A 17,139-nucleotide genomic window follows, 5' to 3' on the forward strand; every position below is an offset into this window, starting at 1 on the left:
ATCATCTTGTGCCCGAGCTGGTCAGATACAAATCTCTTGCTGCGAGGGTGCCTTCTGAGCTGTGGGACATCTGAGGCTGCTGATGCTCGGTCAATGCTGCCCTCTCTTGGTGAAACGTGGTGCAGAGCGAGATCCATGGCAAGCGCAGTGTTTTTCCCTTTTGTTGGGGACATGAGAGGCTTCTGATAGCCATTTTCAGATGGAGTGTTTTTTTTAATTTATTTTTATCTAATTAAGAGCTTATGTAGCACGGTGAGCAGCAGTTAGCTATCATGTAAATCCTGTTATAGTTCTAGAGAAATAAAATTGAGCCCTGACGTTTTGCTACTGCTGTGGCAGCTTAAAGCCAGCGTGGTGGTAGGGGCAGCCTGCCTCACCCCCTGTGGGGTTCACCCCGTCCCCAGACAGACCTCTGAGAAGCTCGGCACAAACCTGCAACCCTTCGGGGCTGCCCTGGGAGGGCACTGGGGGCCAGCTCTTCCCGTGGGAGGCAGAGGGTAAGATATGCCCAGCAGTCAGTTTTGCAAATGAGTGTGGAAAACATGCAAAGCTATTCAGCAGGGAATCTAGGCTGTGCTCCTTCCTGGTGCTGCTGAGCTACCTTGGACAGCAGGTAAAGCACAGGGTGTGCAGCTATTGATGGCTTCATGCTGCTGCTTTGCTGTGCTGTTAGGCTGAATTTCATTTATCATCAGCTAAAGATTGGCCAGAGAGTCAGATGCTTTTGGTACTTTGACCCTTGTGGTATTTTTGCTTCCCCTGCTGGCAATATCCAGCCCAGGACCAGCTTTGTGCAGGAGCAGTGGGTCTGGGGGTTCTGACTGGGAAACTGCTCCGTTGGCAGCTCACCCAGGTGTTCATGTGGTGACTCAGGTGCCTGATGATCCCTCCTTCCATATTTTATCATCGGCATGGAAAGTTAGGTAAAATTAGCCCTCCTGATACTGCTAATGGAATACACTGATACCGCTAGGAGCAGAGGCTTTTGTGATCATGTGTATGGGGCAGCTGTTGTTGCTGGGAAATATGCAAATCTCTTTCTCCAAAGTAGGGCAGGGATTTATTTATTTAAATTATAAAGATGACTGATTTCTCTCCTATCCGATGTTCAGGTTCGAGATGCAGCAATAAACAGCCTTGTGGAGATCTACAGGCACGTCGGTGAACGTGTAAGGGCTGATCTCAGTAAAAAAGGATTACCCCAGTCTCGGTAAGTTGAGAAGATCCTTATGTTTTAACTATTTTTGTGTGTTTTTTTTTTAAACCCTCCTTTTTACAAGGCTTAATGTGCTGCATGATTGAACCATTTCTTGGGATCAGAGTTTTTCTTTCATCCTTACATGCACCTACCTGGGATTTTTGTTTAACGTGGATCCTGTACCTTTGTCTAAGTATCTCAAAATTATGGCCACGGCATCTCTTGAAAGCTAACCAGTTACCCGAGTTGAGATGTAACGTGGTGTTTGTCCTATCTCTCTAGAGAGGGCATTTAAAGTAGCCTGGGTGTATGTGACTTACAGGGTTGTCATCTGGAGAACCCTGTAGTCAGTGTCATCACTTACAAGGCTTTATTAAAACAAACAAGGCAAACGTAAACAGGCTGGCTGTGTCTGCCACTAAATCATACTCAACGCTTTAGTCAGTGCTAGTTGACTTCTTGGGGACAGATGCTTAGTGTAGGGCTTGTGATCTTCGACAATGTGAAATCCAGGAACTTGCTGTGGTTTTGGTTTTTTGCTTTTTAAACCTGTGCTTTTCTGAGACCTGATGTGTGAGGTGGTTGCATGGGAGCCTTTATTCACCTCGCCTGCAGCTTCCCCAGCTGCATCCTGGGCTGTGTGTGCAGCTGCCTGGGTGGCGATTTGTTTCTGTGCTTCTAGTTTTGCTGCCGTTCCCAGTGTGCAGGATCAAACATGGTTAGATGAGAGGATGGAGGAGATGGCAGTGTGTCAGTGCACAAAAAGGCAGCAGGGAAAGAGGTGGTTTCAGAGGTGGGGTGTGATACTGTTGCCTCTTGTTTTCTAGTGAAAGCATCTGCTGCACCATGGCCTAAAGGGGAATGCTCTCTAGGAGGGAATAATGAGACGGGGTAAAGATCTGCTCTGTTGGTAAAGATCTGCTCTATTGGGCCCATGACATGATTAGGAAAGAAATGTCATGGGCAAACAAGGACATTGTGCAAAGTTTGCATTTTTTTTCCTGTTGTATTTCTGCAACCAGTTAAAAATAGGCAAAGCAGTAATGAACTGGAAATGCATTTACAAGGAGACCTGCCATATCTTCAGTAGTGCAGGATTTCTGATCATATTTCTTCTGTCTGTATGGTATCACTGTTTTTTTTCTTTATCAGGTATTGGACATTGTGATTTTTTTTTAATAATTTTGAAACAACTGCCTTCCATATTGACATTTCTGACGGTGTTGAGTGAAGCAAAATCTGTCCTGTAATATCTTAAATAAGAAAGTTCCTAAAAGTTAAATTCAACTACTGATTGTAGATTTATTTCTTTAACTTTCAAACAGGTTGAATGTAATTTTTACAAAATTCGACGAGGTCCAAAAGTCTGGAAACATGATCCAGAGTTCAGGGGGTGAGTAGAAGTGCCTGCATTCTTTTTGGTGCCTTCAGTTGGTGAGACTATGGATGGAAAAATAGTATTCTGCTAGGAAAAAACGAATATGGGGATCATTCAAAAATATACACACAGCTTGATTTGACATTTAGTTTGTCTGCTCTGTGCTCCTGGTAGTATTAAGGTGAATTTCAAGAACAGAAGGTATTGCTAACTCTCTTTTCCTGTTGACTTCAATTAGCAAAATACAACTTCTGTTTTCAAGTCCATGGGCATCTTTCTTTAAATTGATAGCAAAATAAATAGTAAATTAAGAGAAAAAGCCTTTTCAGTTTTAATGCCCTACAAAGCACAAGGTGTACATACTACTGTAGTGTCCTATTTAATATTCATACTGTTTAGGAATTGTATTTTTGCAATTTCTAAGTTTGTATGCTTTGTATGAGTATCACTGGTAACTAGAGTGAAAGCTCTTATAAGAACTTTCTTTTTGTACTTGTCCAAGTGCAGAATTTTGCTTGCTTTAAAAACAAGTGTCTTGTTACTGCTTTTCTTATATCATTCATTTTTAGAAATGTTTTTGAGATGCTTTCTGGTTCAAAGGAGGGAATTCATCTTTCTGCCAAGAGCTGAGTAGAGCAGAGGTGGAAAAATGCGGGTTCAGTGCTGCAGGTTCATTTTATTCATCAGGAATGAATAAAATGGACTTATTTGAAAATTAAGTTGTATTTTGGGTTATTCCAAAATGTCACATGATATTCCCTTCTACATCTGTAAGTGATGAAAACCTATAACAGGTTCCTCTGTGTTGGAATGGGTTAAAACTCCTCCGTGCTTTTGCATAATGTAGGAAAATAAGGTCTGTACATGTAGATGGTGCTTAGAGTGGCCTCATCTGCTCACGAGTGCAGCTGAGGTGCAAATCTCCTTGTACTTTTTTTAAAGGAGAAAGTAAATATTTAATCCCTTAGCAAACACCTTGAGGTTTACAACCTCTAGATGTTTATTCTGAAATCCTAGCTCAAACTGAAACAAGCCTGCTCTTGATCCAACTTCCCTGCTGTCCACAGGCTAGGCTATGGTAGGAATTTTGTTTTGCTGGCAGTGCAATGGACTGGATTTTCAAAACAGGAAAAGTTCACGTGGTGTATCATACCGTGTAGCTTGCTGTTCTCTGTGCCTTGTGAGATGTGTTGCTACTTTGTCATTTTAAACAAATGACGTGCTGGGATGATGTCTGTGGGTGGGATTTCTGCTGGGTCTTTCCTCTCTGAGGAGGGGAAAAGTTTTGAGTGGTTATGGTGCCACTAGCTGAATTTAAGCAAAATTTATTCAGGGTTATTCAAAGCCAAATGAAAGTGATTTTTGTAGAAAGTCAGGTATGTCACAACTGATTAGAAGAGTATTAATATGAAAGAGGTGAGGTAACGTGTAAGAACTGAACTTCACTGAAGAGTGAAAAGCTAGAGTTAATTTGGATTTGCAACGCAAGTTCTAGCTCTGCAATTATTTTAGGATATGCAGGATCCTGAGCAGTACCAGAGCCGTCACTTGCTACTGGTTGGCTTCTGAGAGGTGGTTCTGGTCTCCAGACTGAATGTCCCAGCATATGTTATGATGTGATTCATAGCTGCTGGCAATCCTGAAAACATCAAAAGAAGCAAGATGGGACAATAGGGATGACCTTTCGTAGGCAGATGATTCTTGGTGTGCCATCTCTTTCCAAGAAAGCAGACCATATGTTTTAAAGCTCAGTCAAGGAAGGATTCCTTAAGAACATGACCTTTCTTTTTTTTTTTTTTTTCCCCCTCCCAAAAAAAAAAACAAACAACCAAGAAAGTAAAGCATCTATCTGTATTAGATTTATTACTTTTAGGCTTTGCTGAAAATTTAGTTTTCCTCTGCCACCATTCTGATGAATGTGATGTTTAAATCCCTTGCATATGCACTGCTGAGGACCTTACACACCCTGTCTCATGCCCTTGACTCTACCAACAGTCTTTTTGTGCTTCCCAGCACAAATACTTTTGTCTTCCTCACTCTGCTTAACCCAACCTGATGTCTCACCGTCCTTGCCTGTGCAGTGGCGGGATGCAGTCCCTGGTGTGTTAGCATTTCTTTTCTGTTGAAACTCCTGAGTGGGCACCAAAAAGTCGCAGGGGGAAAGAGGGGTTGGGGAGCGTGGAGGAGCACTGCAAGGTGCAGGAAGGATAGGCTCTCCTGTTGGTCTACCAGGATGCTTTCCATCTTTTGCCAAGGATGAGAAAATCGGTAGTTTATGTTTTCGAAGTTGTGTAAGCCAGTGATGAGGCTCATCTTCACCCATGGTCACAAGTTTGTTATGACCTAAAGGCAAGTCCTGTAGGGTTTCCTGTGTCCCTGATGCCTCCTGCAGCTTTTGAACAAAGGTGACATTTTCAGCATCTGTCACCAGGAAGAACGATAAATATTGCATGACCGAAGGATTAGCCTTTCTCAGGCAACAGCTGTCTCAGCATTGTTAGTCCTTTGCTTCTGGCAGAGCAGGGTATCGATTATGAGGATGCCTACCTGTTAGTGTTGGGAGCACTCCCTTTGGTTTGTAGCTCCCAGGCCTTTTCTACAGCAGCAGCAAACACGTGAGCACGCTGCTAGCCCTTGGTAAGTGACGTTACATGGCCTGGATGGGATCACTTCAGGCAATGTGGTAGATTTCCACCAGGTCTTAAAAACTCAGGTTAGTGCCTGTCTGCACCTACCTTGTTCTGTTTCCAGCTCTACACAGCCTGCGTTCGTGTCCCAGAGGTTTTGGGAAGCAGACAGGCAGATGTTTGTGCAGCCTGCAGCTCTGTAAGCACTCGTCAGCATTGCAGAAGATGCAGCAGCATCTGCTCACGCTGGATTTTCTGCCCTGGATGCTCCCTGCATGAATAAAAGCAGTTTGGTACTGAGCCCTGGCCCAGGACAGCTGGAGTGTGCTAATTACAGCAGGGTTTGAAAATGGTTGGCAGAGCTGGCTTCTCGCACAACACAGCGTTACTGGGCAGGTGGGAAGGTGAGAATCCTTTCTGAAAGGGTAAAGCGTGCCAAAATATCTGGTCAAAGAAGAATTTGGGTTAAGATTGATCCTTTAGATTTCAGGTTACTGCTTGGGATGAGATTTCTGGACTGCTCCCTCTGGTGAGTGGGATCGATGCTAGTGCTGCTGGTCACTGAAGATTCAAATAAAAAAAAAAAAAAAGCAACTGCAGCAGCATTGTTTGTATATCAGGAGTAATTTGAAGATTAGTAAGGTTCCTGTAAGTTGCTAAAGACTTCTTTTAACTGATGCTTTCTATGACACATACACAGGTGAACATTTTATTCAGCTTACAAGTGAAAGTCCTTTAAAGAACAGGATGTGTTCTGATCCCATCTGTAAAACAAATGAATCAGCTCTAATCAGGCTGCGAGCTTTGTCAAGAACCAAAGCTAGGAATTATTTCCTTATATTTCCTTTTGTCTACTGTGGTCCATTAGTGTTGCTTTGGCTTTATCTTGGTGGCTGATTTTTTTGGCTAGGTTTTGTGTTCACTGTTGGATAACAGAAGAATCGAGCGAGCGGTGGGGTGGGGGAGGTTCGCATTGTGCGAGGTGTTTCGTGAGGAGGGAGGGAGGTTTTGGTATGCTGAAGTATGCTGCTTGTTGCTAGGCTACCAGCAGACCTGGTGTCTGGAATATGAAGTTAAAATCCACATTGGGTTTCTCGATGATTCGTGGTGCATCTCTGTTTTGTTATCGGGCCTGTAATTAGTCAGCCTCTTGAAGCAAAAATTATAGTTTTTTCCCCCTTCAGGCTTTCAGCAAGCTAATTATTTTTTGTATAACTGCTTTTGCTAATTATGCAGATGCCTTTTTCCCCTGGGACAAATACGTTTTCAGCATGAAAGAGCCAATAATTGCCAGCGAGTCAGCTGCTGTCTTCGCGTGGCCTTGCGTGATGATCTTTAATTGGATGTGATACGGGGAGAGGCTAGTGGACATAAACAGGCTTTCATTTACTCCAGGAAATTCATGCTGCACAGGCTTCCTCGGCCTCATGTCTGGAAGGACCTGAGCATAAAGCATGCAATTTTTTTTCCGTGGGTTTGAATTGTCTTGAGTCTACCAGGAGCCTGGAGAACTTTGTATTCAAGATTAGGGACGTGCTAAGTGATCTGCTGAGAGATACAGATGGATAGGAAATGATCCAAACCAGAGCTATTAATAACCACACTGCTTTGGTGCGTTTTTCATGCTCTTGATCATTATGGTATCATAACACCATGTGTTAACGTGAGACATTTGCATGTATGTGTTTATTTTACGTGATGTGATTTCTGTGAGGCCCTTCGACACAGGTGTGCGCAGGGACCCTGCCGTGGTGTGCCAGTAACGTGGGACCTGTCAGTATGAAGGGGACCGAACTGCCTTCTCTACACAGAATTTTGCATTTGCTCAGGAGAGCAAGACTTAAAAACAGTGGAGGTGGTAGCGGGCTTGGGCTGCAAGGGAATGAAACAGGAGATGTAACGCCAGCAGTCTGGAGCTGAGATCTCCCCCCACGTATGCTTACACACAGTAAGGTGAGAGGAGGATGCAGCTTTAGTAGTTGCCTGGTTTTGTTAGATTTCTAGGAGTAAGCAGATTAAAACGATGCTTAAATAGCAGAAATGATGATTCCAGTTGCTGAAAGCCTGAGAAGAAGGAACAGTGTTATTCCTGAACAGAACCACTTCTGTATTTGAGGTGCTGTTAATCTAAGATAAGTAACGCTACTTGTTGGGTCGATTCTCTTTTGGTTTAAGAGAAATTTGACAGCTCAGAGGCAATTATCTGAAAATTACCTATTCTAGATTCCCATGTCACGCTAGTAATAAAGCTAGTCACTGGGTGTCACTTTGCTATTTATTTTAAGGAGAAAAATAACCAAGTGCTGCCATGTGCCTGTGGGTGGGACATTGTTTGTTTGTCAACACACATCCCAGCACCAGAATTAGAGTGGAAGGAGGGGTGAGTTTCTGTGATATCACGGAGAGGTTTTGAACTGACAAACACCATGCTGTGCTTCTTGCATTCATGCCTCGTTGTGCAATTTAATTTTCAATTACGGCTTGTTCTCTATTTTGTTTTCAAGTTGAAATAGAAAATGAAATAGGAAATTAAATTGACTCAGCATTCCCTTGCTATAAAAAAAGCAAGAAAAAACCCTTTTATCCCCACAGGGGATGAGAAAGTAATAATGTCTATGATTCAAAAATCAGTGCTACCAGCTGACTGCACATCCTTGTGGAAGATATAAATGGGCAAGAGCAGCTCGGTTTCCTTCCTATTACACAAATTTGTAAATAAGCACATTGCCGCACTCTGGATTTAAAATCCTTAAATTTAAAGGGGAGTGATGTGAGCAAACAGGCAGGGGAGGACAAATGGTGCTCAGCTGAGTGCTGAACAGGCTTTTATTTTGGAGGAGAGGTGGCAATCATCTGCTAGGTCACACAGAGAAGTCATTTAGGAGGGTGGAGAGTTTGCTGGTGGTTAAGTTACGGACAGCCATGTACTGTAGGGCTGCTTTCGGAGCACAGTGCTCTTCCTCAGCATCTCAGGAGCACTGCAGATAATGACTACAGGGAAAGGTAGGTGCTAATGAACATGCCACGGGGGTGGGTGGGTTTATTTGTTAGCATCCGAACATTTGCATGTTAAATTTCTTTTTAATATTGTGAAGAGACTGAAGCAATCTTGCAGTAGAAGTGAAACTAAGAGCCTGTAAGCATCTGTGGCACGGTGACATCGAGTTCAGCTGAAGCTTCTATAAAATATGATAAATGATCTGTTTGACAGGGTTAAAGGAAGAGTATGTCTATGTAAGGATGCAGGATGTGCCATGAGAGGGGTGAAGGGCAGGTATTTTCAGACGTTGTCGCTGGTTTGTGCTGTTTGGTCAGTAAAGCTTTTATTTCTGAAGTGGTTCTTTTTGCAGTATCAGTTGGGAAGTTTATTTAAATTGGATGTAACTCCCTTTGAGGTAACACTGAATTGTAGTTCCAACAATGTGCTGAATGGGGATACCACCGACTTTTTTCTAGTTTTGTATTAACTACATTTTTGTAACAGAAAAGGCTACCTGTGCAAGTCAGAGGGGCAGGGGGGAACGAGGTGAATGGAAATTGAAAGGCAGAGGAGCTCTGCATCTATTCACCCGTGAAGAATTAATTTATGGGATGGAAGTATGTTTTGGGTTTATTTTGGGTACATTGTAAGCCTGTGCCTTTCATCTTAGCTGTTAGAGGAATTGATTTCTGTGAGCCGTCTTTGCAGAAGCTGTCTTTTTTTCTCCATTTTCTCCATTCAGTGTATGTGTTGTCTGTCCTGCTGAAATACCTGGTGTGCTGTGGATAGAGCAGGTGAATTGAGCAAGTTTGAGATTGCCAGCATCTGAGCTGCATGGATGTTGGGTTTGTGTAGTTTACCCTCTCAAGATGAGTTAATTGGCAGCTCTTGTACTGGATTTAGGAGGTGGAAATCACCTGGGTAAATTGAATACCATGGGATTGATATTGCGTGACCCTACCTGCTGTTTTTACACCCAGCTCTTTAGTCTTCAGATCCTGTCGTAATATTGTGATCTGCCAACACTATTGCAAGGCAATCAGTACGCAGATTTTTGAGAGGAGGCAGGGGGATGCATTTATGTGGTGTTAATTCTGAACAGTGGATTAATGCCTCCCACCTCTGAACCAAAACACAAAAACCTGTATTGGTCAGTTCTTAATCTCATCAGTGAACTACATTGCCTGTCACTGGGCCACGCTACTGTCTATAGCTGAGATACCTTCTTCCTTCTGTCTCCTCCTGTGCAGGTGACAAGAGAGCAATTCAGAACATCTTTTTTTTTTTTCCTAAAATTGAAATTGTGTGTTGAAGAATTAATGTACATACCAGATATTTTTTTAAAGAAAATAAGCACGTATTTGTTAATGAAGCACAATGATGTCCTCATGCTGGAAACTTCTCAGCTTTGAAGGATTAGCTGTTGTCATGAAGAGCCTGGGGTCACAGTCCAGCTGGTCTTATCTGGGAAGGGAAGTGTCTGGTTGGAAGTATCTGACCTCCAGGTTGCCATTGGTTGTTGGAGCTGTGATAATAGTTGATAATGTCAGAGGAAAAGTAAGTACAGGAGTTGTTAGGGCTATTATTGTCGCCTGGACTGAATCCAGAGTGCTTTTCGTGTTGACCTACCTCATGCATTGGGAATAAGCTACTGGCTTTTCCATTGACACATGTATTATTCTGTGGATGCAATGTGTTTTTAGGTAAAGGCTGAATGTGAGTAAGCTCAGTGGAGCTCTCACCTTGAGGATGGCACCTTCTTCAGACAATAGGATTCTTTTGCAAGGAAGCAGTGGACCAGTTACTTTGGTTGCATGTCTACCACTGTCATCACTGTCATAACCCTTGGCGATTTTATATGGGTACAGAAGCACTCTTTTGGCAAAACTTTGGTGTAACCAAACAGAACCACTTCACCATTGCATTTCATGGCATTTCTAACATCCCTGCAAGAAGCATAGGCTGAAGGATCGGCCAGCTAAATGATGAGATTCTGCTGTTTAGAGTGGAACTCATGAACAAAAGATGAGCATGCACAATTCCATTAATACTAACACAAGGTAAAAGCATAAATAACCTGCACGTTTGGAGGTGAACTTCTTTATGCAGGGCCTAGTCTCTTTCCCATTGGTGTAAATACCATGTGGATCAGCCAGACCTCAGCAGTTGTTTTAAAGGCCACATCAAACTTGGAACACATTGCAAGGTCAAACCTGCAGTCCGGTGTCTGTAACAAAACTTAGAATTAGTTACAGGTAATACCATACCCTTCCCATGGAAACTGCAGTAACATCTGGTAGAGCTATGCAGATGATCACAAAGCACTGTGTGCTTTTTTTCTCCATCTTCTTTTGTATCTTTCTGTGTCACATTGATTTAATCTTTAAAACAAAACCTCAAATCTGCAGCTATTGCCCTGAAAATCTCTGGACCAGGCTCCTAGGATCTTTTAAGCCACTGGCCCAGCTAGCACTCCCTAGCACGTTTGCCAGAGAGAGCTAGGTAGGGGTCAAGGCTGGATCAGTATCAACTCCAGTGACATTTTCAGGTAAAAGGGCTAACTCTAAATCTCATGTTTCTGATCTGTTAGTTTTTACATGTATTACTCAGAAGTCAGTAGGATTGTTCATACACGTGTCTACACCTCGATCATTTTGAGTGCAGCAATGATGTCTTTGTCTGTCAATGAAGTCTTTCAATTCTCAAAGAGAGTCAGGAGTATAAATTACTCAAGTACCACATATAAAGGTTGATGTGCTAGGGGCAAGCTGGTATGAATGAGAAGCATCCCATGGTCATGTGCTCTGGATTTGTGAAGCTTCTTGGGCTTGTGTTTATGTATTTTATACCCTTTGGCTTCAGCACTTGCTGGGGAAGCACACTAAAGTACTTCACTGAGCAGAAGCAGTGGTATCACATTTTCCTCTGCTAGGGCAAGAATTACAGAACTGTTCTTGATGGAGGAAACTTTGCCTGAGGCTTACAGATAGCTTAGAATCACAGAATATCCTGAGTTGGAAGAGGCCCACAAGGATCATCAAGTCCATCTCCTGGTTCCGTACAGGACCACCCCAAAATCAAACCATGTGTCTGAGAGCATTGTCCAAATGCTTCTTGCACTTGGTGCTGTGACCACCGCCCTGGGGAGCCTGTCCCAGTGCCCGACCACCCTCTGGGTGCAGAACCTTTCCCTAACCCCCAGCCTGACCCTCCCCTGTCCCAGCTCCATGCCGTGCCCTCGGGTCCTGTCGCTGTGCCATCTGCAAGCTTGCTTAGCATACCTTAGGCCCTGCATCGAAGTCATTTATGAAAACGTTGAAGAGAACTGGCCTTAAAGTAGAGTCCTGTGGGAACCTCTCTAGTGACTGGCTGCCAGGCTGATGTAACCCCATTTGCTGTAACCCTTTGAGCCTGACCACTCAGCCAAGTGTTCACCCATTGTGTTATGTTTTTGCCTGTCTGTTTGCTGGACATTTTGTCCAGAATGATATTGTGAGAACGGTATCAAAAGCTTTGCTGAAATGCAGAAAGGCTACAACTACTGGCTTCCCTTGGCCAACGAGTCTCCCCAAACAGCAGCTGATGGTGGAGCTTGTCCTACCTATCTCCTCCTTATGTGCTGGTTCTGCGGCCAGGCCTGGGAACTGCGTGCTTGAAAGTAGTCTCCTGATACTTCTTGTAAGCTGTTTTTTTATGTAGGATCACTGTCCCTCTTAGAGCTAAATTGCTGGCCTTAATGAGCAGTCTTAGCAATGACCAAAGACTGCTCGGGGGAGATGAAATTTCTCACACCTTTTGTGTGGCTTTGAATTCCTGTGCTGCTGCTCCCATTTATTTGATGAGATTTGTTTTCAGGCTGAGCACGGCATAAGTTGAACAAGTGAACTGAGTTTGGCTGCTGTAATCATCAGCTTCTGATGGGGAAAGCATTCATCCCTAGGTAACTGGCGAACCTACAGGGCAGGCTTTTAGCAGCAATAAGAGCATGAGACGCATCCCTGCATGACGAAAAGCATCCCTGCCCTCGCAGAACAGGGTTTGTGTAGCGTACCCACAGCAGCTGCAGTTCCCAGAACCATGAGATCTTATTCAAGTGTGCTCCAGTGTCTAGACTAAAGAGCACAACATTGTTTTTAAAGAACCTAGGAGCCGATGCTTTTGCAGGCTTAAAGGTAGCCTTACGTGGAGTCTCATTTTCCATATTCAAGCAAGTGATCTTATCCTGGACCAGACTGATTATGCTGTCAAGTTCATTTCTGCAAGACAGCCATACTGATACAGATGGTGTGCCCGGTTTTAACATACAGCTGTAGAACAAGTAACTGCAGTTACAGCCCTGGGAGTCAGGGGCATAAAGAGGAGCTTTCTGCTAAACACAGGAGCGGACAAGTGCTGATTTGTTACTCCAGCATGAAGTACAGTTAATGCCTTGTGCGTACTTGGCTCTGGTCTACCATTATGCTGCCCTCCTCCTTCATTATGTTTGGCTGGAGTATGTTGTTTGCTGCTCCGATACAGTGATGTGAAATAGAGCAAGACCAAACTGTAAGAAGCGTCCTATTTTTTGTAGTATTAAGACAGCAAATGCTGTATAATGACTGGGTTTCTTTTGCTTGCTGAAGGAATTAATTCTGCCCTGCTTGCTCTGTCAAAGGAATCCTTTTGTTGCATTGTGAGAAGCGGTTTGAATCTTTTATTTGTTTATTCCCCCAAAGCCCAAGACTACAGACAGCCCTGAATAATCCTTGCTTGGTTTACAGCGTACGTGTAGCCTGCAGGGAGCTCGCTGCAGCCAAAGCTCTGAGGAAAAAATGCTGATGACATTTTCATTGCAGTTGGCTTCTGAGTGGAGCCAGGTGAATCTTGGTGCACACAATGGGCTGTAGAGTAAGAGATAAACATCTTCATTCACTGTGCAGCACCACTCAAAGTGCTTGTCTTAAGAGTGGCAAAATAGCAGCTGGATTTCCAGACCAGCTCCTTTTTCTTCAGAGCTCTAACAAATGCTGTTAGATGCTTGCCATGGAAGTGTCTCGTATAGCTGCAGGTATTAATGCTTGTGTCCACTGAATATGAAATATTCCAGGATTTCTCTGGAATAGCAATTTGTCAGTGCTGGACACTTATGTGCAGACATGGGAAAGACAAATTCACACTTTTTCTTGACTCCAGATCTGCTCTCTTTGACATTAACAGATCTATCTAGTGACTTTAATGAACAGGGTGCTCTGTAAAGTGCTGTTTGACTGTGTTGTAGTAGCCTTGTGTGGATGTTTTAGGCAACGTTGCTTTAAGTCTTTCAGGGGGAAGAGGAGTAGCACTTTTATGTATGAAATGATGTCAACACCATTTCTCCTAATGTCTCCTTTCTGCAACTGGCCGTGGCTCTTGCAGAGTTGCTGCTGCCCCCTCTGCCCCCCACCAGTCCTCATGGGTGTGGTGTGGGTAGGGGAAAGGTGTGCCCGTCTTCCCAAGAAATGATGCATGTCTTCTATATATGTCTCTCCTGAGTAACGGCACTCTAATCTAGTGGAGCTCTGGCTCATAATGAGACCTGACACTTCTAATTAGGCCTGCTTTATGAAGAAGGGGTCTAACTTTGTTCTTGATGATTTGATTTCTCCCACTGCACCCCCACCCTAATTATTACTTGCGAACATGAGAGAGCAGGGGTGGTCCTGGAGCCAGCGCTGGAGAGGCAGGGGCTGGGCATGCTTCTCTCCCTCTGTAGCTCTGCCAGTGCATTTCAGCTCTGATTTACACTCCTGCTGTTTGAGCTTTGCGCTGGGCAGGAGCTGAATCTGCAGAGATTTCTTATCACACGAGCTTCTATGATGCAGAGAGACAATCACGCTCCTTTTCACTTGAGACTTAAATAAGACCTGATCCTGAGCTTCCACGGGCAAAATGTTTATGCACCAGCTCCCTGAAACTTATTCTCTAGTCCCTCACCCCCTTAAGCCTCATACTTGTCCCTAGTGCTTTCCTCAAATGTGTGGTTTTTGTGACGTGCTGGCCCTTGCCTCGCTATGCTAGGCATCCTGCAAGAATCTGGGTCTGGGTTGGTTCTTGTTTATGCACATACAGCGTGCTCCTTGCGTACTGCTCCCTTCCATCCTGCTCCCTGAAGCCTATTTATTATTATAATGTGTTCAGCTTTGTCCCTGTTTCTGTCCAAGCTATTTCTTGTTTCTGGGAGTGTCACATAAGCAGCCCTGTGCGTGCTGTTGACGGAGCACGTGGGTAGGATACTGGGTAAGGGGAAATTTTGGGACATAGCTGCACTAAATCCTGCAGAAGAGTTCAAGGTGAACATGGAGCCTTTATTTTATTTTATGCAAGTTGCAGTAGCTTGTGTACTGCAGGGCTGGGAGGGGACAGCCTTATGCTTGTTTTCTCCATGATCTGATAGGGTTTTTTGGTATTGTGGATGGTGACACACCGGAGCAGATTGTGTAGAGAATCTCAGTCCTTGGAGATTTTGAAGGTTTGGCTGGATGAGGCCTTCAGCAACCTGGTACAGCTCTGAGCAGGAGGTTGGGCCACCTGACCTCCAGAGGCCCCTTTCAACCTAAATCACTCTCTGATTTTGTTTTTCATTCAGTAGGAGACAGTAGTTAGATATCTAAGATCTCCGAGTTAATCGGATGTTTCTGACTCGGCACTTTTATGGCAGTGTGTGTTAGTAAGCTGGAGACAAAGATTGCTGGTGTCATTTGATACCGTGCATTCACCTCTTACCGAGCACTGCAGCTTATCCAAAGTGATACCAGAGCTAGAGGCAGAAGAAATAAATGTGACCTCCACTAACAGCACAGCTCGGTGTCAGCATAAAACACCTGCAAGCCATGACAGAGGCACCTCTGAAAATGGCAGCGTGTATCTTTTATTGCCGATTAGCCTCTGCTGAGCTGATGTTACCCGAGAGCTGATGAGAATGCTTCATTCTGGTTTTATTGATCTGCCGTCAGCGTGGCTGTCGAGTTGTGCATGGGAGTATTTCAATAAAGAGTTAAGATGCAGATTATGCTTTGAGTTTAATATGAAAAACCTAAAGCTTGATATTTAAACATCAGATATATTCTAATTATTTATCAGCGGATCTGCTTGCTACATATTAATGGCTGAATCTGCATTTCATTCCGTTTAATCTTCTTGCCATACTTCAAAATACCCTTTTTAAGTCTTCTGAACCTTTATTTTTAATTGTAGGCTTCTTTGGGTTGCTGAGCTCTGTGTTCCAGTTTCCCATGTAGGGAAGCTACACATTTCTGGACTCATTTTTTGACCCTTTTCTGTCATGTTTATGAAAGGAAGCTAAGTAAACCAGGTTTAAATATAATCTTTGTGCCCAAAGCAGGGGGGAACCTCCCCAGACAAACCCACCCATGTTCCAGGCAGCAATTATCGGTGGCTCTTTGTGTGAATGGGAGGGGGCTTCCTGGGGCTGGCAGGGATTAGTAGGATCCTGGGCTTTAATGTTAAACAAAAATAAAACGAAAACTACTAGAAAACAGGAAGGAATGGAAGTTCTTTGGGAAATACCCAGTGTTCTATGTTCTGTCTTCACGGGGTCTGTCTTGTCAGTGAAAACTTCAATTTAGTCTCCTATGTAAATGGAGGGTGTGTGATAGTAGGCTCCCATGAATCTTTGCATGGGAAAGAAGGCATGACAAACAGGTATAAAAAGGAGGCTAATTTCTTGGACTCTTGTTTTTTTATTAATGCTGGTATGTGAAGGTGGAGTTAAAATTCATGCTTGTCGATTAAAACACCTGAACTTACTTGTTTTCAAACTCGGGAGCGAAGGGAATCTAAATATAGTTGTGCATCACGTGCAGTGCTTCACATGTGCTCGCTCCTCTGTTTGCTCACCCGTCTGTAAGGAAAGGCAAGCACAGATGGCTGCTAAAAGGAACCAGATGATTTGCCAGTATGGTGGTGTGCTTGCAGGAGTCAGACTTGGATGGGCTCGAGACTGCTTTGATGTCACTGCTTTTAGTTCTCTGTTTAAATTCCTCATTTATGTTCCTTTTTTCAAATTTTTTATTTTGCGGAGGGACTTATTTATGGGTTTTTCCATTCTAGCAGTGTGTTGCTTGACCTTTTGGTCAGCCTTGTTAAGCAGCCGTTCCTGTTTGCGGAGCCAAAACGAGAACAGGGCATGCATGGAGAAGTTCAAGTGTGGGACTTTGCGAGAGACGATTATAGATTCCTCCCGCTGTAGTGCCAGAAGGGAAAGGTCTTCGCATCCATTAACACCCCCTTTCCTTCGAAGTAAATGATGCCAAGGAGAGAGACCGTCACCAAAGGGGCAGCATGAGCATGGTTTCATATTTTTGAGAGCTGGGAACATATTTTATGGGAACTGGAGGGCTGTGCCAAGCTTTGTCCTCCCGTTGCCCCTTGCTCTACTCCATTGATCCGTTGTGTACAGAAGCCCAAAGTCCTTCTGTTAGCAGCGGGTGGTCCTATGGGAACTGCCTGCTGTGCCTTAAGGTGCTTTGAGTTCTTGAAGTGTTTCAGGCAGGCTGAAGGCTTCTGGGCTGGGTCCATCCTCTTGCTCCTTGGAAGGAGGATCACTGCATCTCGCTGCCGCAATGATGTGAACCACTGCCAGCCATTGTGTAACTGAGCTGCTCGGCTTCAGTCTGGGCTAAATAATGGTTGCTGCTGCTTGGAAATGAAGTGCTGTGGAATTGAGGTGAGTTATTCAGGTGGCTCAAGTGACCCAAGTGATTTACTCGTGAGCCACAGGTGAACCAGGCTCATCCTGCTCTCATGTCCTGGGGGAGCCCCCAAACCTCTGCTCTGTGAAGAGACCAGTAGCTGGAAAAGCAGTGGGCCATGTGCGAGTCGTTATCCACAGACCAAATCTCGTGCTTCTGGGGTACCTGCAAGCTCCCAGGGCATTTATGCTCGTGCTTCCCAAAGGAGCAAGGTGATCCAGTGGGGC

General features: G+C 44.1%; 1 protein-coding gene across 7 annotated transcripts in view; it reads left to right on the plus strand.

The window, feature by feature from the left end:
* The window catches only part of CLASP1 (cytoplasmic linker associated protein 1), a 147,994-nt gene that overhangs the window by 24,381 nt on the left and 106,474 nt on the right, over positions 1–17,139 (plus strand). For 6 of the 7 annotated variants that reach the window (XM_082763322.1, XM_082763318.1, XM_082763316.1 and 3 more), the window contains exons 7-8: positions 1,113–1,210; positions 2,524–2,591. In XM_082763322.1, coding sequence (XP_082619448.1) covers positions 1,113–1,210; positions 2,524–2,591 — 166 coding nt within the window. Of the gene's footprint in view, positions 1–1,112; positions 1,211–2,523; positions 2,592–8,106; positions 8,207–17,139 lie in introns of those variants that run through there. The other variant, XM_082763321.1, reaches the window with a different exon arrangement.

Source organism: Aythya marila (genome assembly GCF_965140915.1).
Source record: "Aythya marila genome assembly, chromosome: 6".
Classification (NCBI taxonomy): Eukaryota; Metazoa; Chordata; class Aves; order Anseriformes; family Anatidae; genus Aythya; species Aythya marila.